The sequence below is a fragment of the Elephantulus edwardii genome, unplaced genomic scaffold (genome assembly GCF_000299155.1).
Source record: "Elephantulus edwardii isolate Elephantulus edwardi_28Jun2011 unplaced genomic scaffold, EleEdw1.0 scaffold00048, whole genome shotgun sequence".
Lineage (NCBI taxonomy): Eukaryota > Metazoa > Chordata > Mammalia > Macroscelidea > Macroscelididae > Elephantulus > Elephantulus edwardii.
The window spans coordinates 6,831,765-6,837,614 of record NW_006399798.1 but is presented as its reverse complement, the minus strand read 5'-3'; the positions used below and the strand labels follow the sequence as shown (position 1 = coordinate 6,837,614).

Below are 5,850 nucleotides of genomic sequence, written 5' to 3'. Positions count from 1 at the left end.
TATACCAGCAGCCTTGCCAGGCACAACACACAGGGCAGGGCAAGCCTGGCGGGTCTGACACCCCTGTTCGCTGGGACTCCAGGCTGGGTATGGGGGCTCTGTGCCAAGAGGGGCAGCCATGGCCCAGTCCGTGCCAAAACTGAGGCCACTGAACTGACCTGGAACACACTGTCACCAGTGCCTCAGAGCCCAGATTCCTGTGTCACCAGGAACCCAGCACCCAGGAGTCCAGGCCGAGACTCCCTGCCCCCAGCCCTGGCAGTGCCAGGCAGAGTCCAGCTGTGGGGAGTCAGAGCGGATGTCCATCGAACCGCCACTTCACACTTCTGACTCCAGGCTGGAGAACCGTCTCCAGGTGCAAGGCCCAGGGAAGCTGTGTGTTCCACAGGCCACCCTGCTGACCTCATCCAGTCCCGCACTGTCCCTGTAGCCTGTGCTCAGCCCCAGGGTCCTGCCCCCGTGCCTGTGTGGCCCCCAGGCCCCAGGAAGCCAGGGGGGGCCGTGGCTGGCACATGGTGGGAGGTGAGTGCAGACTGCGCCCCAGCACAGGGGCAGGTGGGCGTGGGCGTGGAGGCAGGCGTGCTGTCCGTGTGGCCAGGTGGGGGTCCCTGCCAGCACGCTTCCCTGGCAGACCTCTGGGTAGGACGGCAGACGCAGGGACGATGCGGGGCGCCTCCAGGCCGGGCGGGCGTGACACCCGCTGCAGGTGGGCCCTGCACACGTGGCCGGCAGCGAGCTGGACCGAGCGAAGGCGGCGGCCACGGAGCTGGGCAGGGAGGCATGGCGCGGGCGCGAACCGCGAGCCCAGGCCTCGCGCAGCAGGGCCTCCCGCCGGGCCAGCTGCTCCGGCCCGAGCAGCGGCAGGTCCTCGGGCTCCGGGGGCTCCGGGAAGAGCGGCAGGAAGGGGCGCCCCACGCGGTCGGCTCGCGGGAAGGAGCTGTGGGGACAGCGCGCCGGGAACCGGGGGCGCTCAGGCAGCGCGCGCCGCTCGGAGGCGGAGAGGTAGCGGCCGCTGCGCGCAGAACGCGCGGGCCCCCGGGTGTCCCAGGCCAGCCGTCGGGGCGCGCGGGGGTCATCAGGCAGCGGCGGCGGCGCGGGCGTCAAGGGGCGGCCCGGGGTCTGAGGGGTCCGGCGCACCAGCCCTGAGCAGCCCCCGACGGACGGCCCCCAGGCCTTGGGGCTGGCCTCGCAGGGTGCGCAGGGGCTGGGCGGGCGCGCGGCGGGTGTTGGGGGCGCGCGGCGGCCCGCCCAGTGCTCGAGGGTGCGCGTGGCACGGTCCAGGGAGCTGCCCACGCCCGCTGTGGTCACCATGTCGCGCGCCGCCTGCAGCATCTTGAGCACGCTGGCCTGGGCCGAGCTGGCCGTGAGGTCCGGGCTGGGCGGCCGCACGGGGCTCGCCAGGCTCTGCACGCCGCTGAAGCAGCTGTAGATGCCCTGGGCACGGGGAGGACAGGGCGCGCTTGAGAGGGACCCTCTCTATCCCGTCCACCTCCCCGGCCCAGACACTAGCTGACTGTCCTGTCCTCGGACGCAATGAACAAGTGGTGGTGGACACACGGGTGTCTCTGGGTGCCAGGCGCTGTGCCCTGAGCATTCCCCTCCAGGAAGGCAGGTGAGTCTCTGAAATCACCCAGCTGGTAAAAGGCGGAGAGGACTCGAACCCCGGACACCTGAACCCAAGGCCTCACCTCCGCCCGACTCGGCTGTCCCAGCTGGTGACGCCCCTGCGACCGGGGGCTGGACGCCACTCACCCTGCTGAAGGCCAGCAGGAAGTCCAGCCGGGACGTGTGGGGCACCGAGTGGCGCAGCTTCCAGTAGACCAAGTGCTCCCAGGCGAAGACCAGCAGGGCCAGCCCCATGGCCACAAGCAGCATGTAGAAGACGCCGGCCATGTTGTCGATGTCCAGCTTACTGCTCATCACCTCGTTCTTCTCGTTCTGGCAGATCCCGGAGAGCCACACCGTCTCCAGCTTCTGTGTCTCCCCTGGAGCGGAGCAGGCTGGGCTCAGGAACCCCAGGGAGGGATCCCCCTGGAGGAGTCTGGGGTCAGGTACAATCCCCTTGTCCCTCGGGCAGAATCACACAGAGATACAACCCTGGGGGGCAGCGAGGTGGCCCTGAGCAGGAAAAGAGCAGCTGAGAGGGCCCAGGAGGGTGGGCATTGCCAACTCAGCCCTCCCCCAGCTCAGGGCCCTCCCCCAGCTCGGGCCCTGCCCCAGTTCAGCCCTCCCCCAGCTCGGGCCTCCCCCAGCTCGGGCCTCCCCCAGCTTGGGCTTCCCCCCAGCTCAGCCCTCCCCCAGCTCAGCCCTCCCCCAGCTTGGGCCTCCCCCAGCTCGGGCCTCCCCCAGCTTGGGCCTCCCCCCAGCTCAGCCCTCCCCCAGCTCAGCCCTCCCCCAGCTCAGCCCTCCCCCAGCTCGGAGCCTCCCCCCAGCCCAGCCCTATGTGCTTGTGAATCTGCTAAGTTTTCCCTGATGCGCCCATTCATGCACCAAACACTACTGATCGGCCAGCTTGGCACAGAGCCGAGGATCCAGAGCTGAAGGGCCACGAGGAGATCCTGATATCAGGCGTAACACTGGCTTCTTATCTCCCTCCCTGTCGGTGGTGCTGGTGGGCAGTCGACCAGCTGCAATCAAGACTGCACAACTACACACCAAGCTCGCAGGAGGACCCACACCGGTACCGAGCCAGCCCAGCCCCTGCTGTGGGGACTAGACAAGTCTGGGACACACTACCCGAGATAATCTCAAGGTAGAAAGCAGTGGCAGGGAGGTGAGGAACAGACTGGGCCATAGAAGGGCTCCTTCCGACAAGATCAGGAGGGGACTTGGGAGGGGGGCTCAGCCACCCCTACCCTACCCTACCGTGTGGCCTGAATGCCTCCCCTCTTCTTACCCTCAGATTCTCCCCACTTTATTTCCTGCTTCTTTCCTGTATCCGTGACAGCCCACCTGACCCCAGTCTCCATCTAGTTACTCCCAGTGCTACCTCCCATCCCACTACACAGGTTCTCACCTCCAGAGACCACACCCTGCCCACCAGACCCTGGGGACACAGAGAGCTGTGGTGTGGTGCTGTCCCCCCGACCCAGGCCCACTGCAGCCCCCCTCCCGTGGCAGCACCCACCGTCCCCCAGGAATTGCAGGAGCGCCAGGTCAATGGGCCGTTTCCAGTGGGAGTCCTTCTGCATGGCGATGCCATAGCCAGTGGTGGCAAAGACCTTGCCAGAGCCAATGGTGACCAGCTTGCAGCCCTCGTCTTTGCCCGCCATGTAGTTGAGGACAGCAGCATCATAGATGAAGGCATCCAGCTTCCTGGGGACAGGCCCAGCCCTCAGATGGGGGACACTGACCTGGGGTCTGAAGGGCTCTGGGTCACGTGAGCTGGCTGCGCACTAGCTTGTTTGGGTCCTGGATGCTGAGATGGCCCCTCTCACAGCCCTGAGACCCCACCCCTTCCTCCTCAGAAGGGCCAGATTTGCTGCCCCAGAGGACACACACTTGCGGTGCCCACTTCCTTCCTAGAGCCATGAAGGTGACGACCATCCCCTCAGGCTAAGGCTGGGCCATATAAAAGTCTACTCCCCCCAGCCAAGCATCCCACAGCCTCCCCACCACCCCCACCTTGGGTCTCAGGAAAGGACAGGGCTGAGGCTGGGGGAGGGGGGCTGTCACATGCATGGGGAGGGTCAGGTAGCAGGTGGAGGGCTATGGGGCCTGGGGACCCACCCCATCTTGAGGCTGGTGAGCGCGTCCTCCACCGAGCGCTGGTTGAACTTGACCATGTGGGTGTGCATGTCTCGGTAGTTGCTGCGAATGTTGCGCTCAGTGCTGCCATTGGGCACCGTGCCAAAGCGGAAGGGCGGGTACTGGTCGTGAGGACGTTGGAACTGTGGGCAGGGACCAGCGGCCACTCACCACCCTGCTGCACACACCCCAGGCACCCCAGGGCCCGGTGTCTGCTGTGGTCATGCCTGATGAGCCTAGACACTGTCCAGGGCCCAGCTGAGGGTCAAAGAAACAGGCCCAGGACAGAGAGGAACGTGCCCAAGATCACAAGTCCATGGGCCTTAACCATCTCTCCTCCTGCTGCCTCCCCAGTGTCCTTCCCACTGGGGCCCCCCAGCTTCCTGCTCCAGGCCCAGCTGACCTGGGCCCACCCACCCGAACTCTGCCCCGCCCTCTCTGTTCGGCTGCCCTCCCCCAGCCGTGGCCCAGAACCTTCTTGTCACTGAGGCCTGACACGGTATCGATGTACTGCTCCTGGATCATGAAGGCCGCCAGGTTAGCGGTGTAGCTAGCGAGGAAGATGACGGCGAAGAAGGCCCAGACCAGCACCATGATCTTGCTGGTGGTGCCCCGCGGGTTCTCGATGGGCACGGAGTTGTTGAAGACCAGTGCCCACAGCAGCCACACGGACTTGCCGATGGTGAAGGATGGGCCGCCGGACTCTGGGGGTGAGTGGGGGCTCAGCTCCAGCTCCCTCGGCCAATCTGAGGCCTCAGGACTCAGCCTGCCCATCCCCGTGGCTCCTGTCTAGCTCTGTCCCAGGTGGGACCTGCACCTCCATTCTACCAACAAGCCAGCTCCCTGTTTGATTCCCCCTTGGTCCCCACCTCATCACTCTGTCTGTCTGTCTCTCTCAAACCTAATTGGCCCCTGCATACTGTCCGAGCCCACAGCATCCTGCTTTCTCTGGAGGGCCCCAGGGGGGCCCCTGCCTAGCCCTCTGAGCGCCTCAGCCAGCCTCCCTCCTCCAGGCTCGGTGCAGCTTACTCTTCCCACTGGTGAGGTTCTGGTTGTAGCTGACGGGGCTGAAGTACTCGAACATGAAGACGGTGATGGCCACCACGGTGAGGCACATGACGAACATCATCACCCACACGGCGGGGCTGTAGGGTTCTGGCACGGAGGGAGGGCAGTTCAGGGACCCCAGCTCGCCCACCCCGGGCTCAAAGGCCCCCGGGTGCAGATAGGGCTGTAGGGCTCTGGCACGGAGGGAGGGCAGTTCAGGGACCCCAGCTCGCCCACCCCGGGCTCAAAGGCCCCCGGGTGCAGATAGGGCTGTAGGGCTCTGGCACGGAGGGAGGGCAGTTCAGGGACCCCAGCTCGCCCACCCCGCCTCAGAAGCACCGGGTGCAGATGGCAATGTTCCCAAGGTCTGAGCAGGGACCCATCAGCTCTGTGGACTGGCTGAGGGCGTCCCTGAAGGGCGGCCAGGACCTCCAGCCCTCTGGGCTCCCCCATCCTCTGTCTGTCCATGGGGCCTTACCCAGAAAGGCCGAGGGGGACACGGTGCCATTGCTGCGTGCCACCATGACGCTGATGCCTGTCTCCACGAAGGGCACAGAGAAGTCCACGATCTCCGAGCGCTCCTCGTTGATGGTGAGGGAGCCGATGGCCATGTCTGCCCGCTTGTAGTACACCTGGGGGAATGGGCAGTGGGCCAGGGCCACCAGCCCCAGGGCCCCTCCCAGACAGCTGTTCCCATTAGGGTCTTCAGAGCTCAACGGCCAGAACTAACCACCTCAGAGATCCCCCCAGGACCACTCTAGAGGTCAGCACTGGTAGCAATGTGTCCCCCCAGGACCATCCCAGAGGTCTGCATGGGTGACAGTGGGTCCCCCCAGGACTAACCAGAGGTCAGCATGGGTGCAATGGGTTCCCCCAGAGGTCACCACAGGTAACAGTGGGTCCCCCCAGGACCACCCAGAGGTCAGCACGGGTGCAGTGGGTCCCCCCAGGACCACCCAGAGGTCACCACAGGTAACAGTGGGTCCCCCCAGGACCACCCAGAGGTCAGCACGGGTGCAGTGGGTTCCCCCAGAGGTCAGCACAGGTGCAGTGGGT

General features: G+C 65.8%; 1 protein-coding gene across 2 annotated transcripts in view; it reads right to left on the bottom strand.

Moving 5' to 3' along the window:
- Positions 1-318: 318 nt before the first annotated feature.
- Positions 319-5,850, bottom strand: part of GRIN2C (glutamate receptor, ionotropic, N-methyl D-aspartate 2C) — an 11,569-nt gene continuing 6,037 nt past the window's right edge. Inside the window, exons 6-13 of one of the 2 annotated variants that reach the window (XM_006886229.1) lie at positions 5,273-5,426; positions 4,777-4,902; positions 4,222-4,451; positions 3,730-3,890; positions 3,128-3,315; positions 1,753-1,985; positions 883-1,434; positions 319-801 (exon numbers count right to left, since the gene is read on the bottom strand). In XM_006886229.1, the coding sequence (XP_006886291.1) occupies positions 319-801; positions 883-1,434; positions 1,753-1,985; positions 3,128-3,315; positions 3,730-3,890; positions 4,222-4,451; positions 4,777-4,902; positions 5,273-5,426 (2,127 nt within the window). Of the gene's footprint in view, positions 1,435-1,752; positions 1,986-3,127; positions 3,316-3,729; positions 3,891-4,221; positions 4,452-4,776; positions 4,903-5,272; positions 5,427-5,850 lie in introns of both variants that reach the window. The other variant, XM_006886230.1, reaches the window with a different exon arrangement.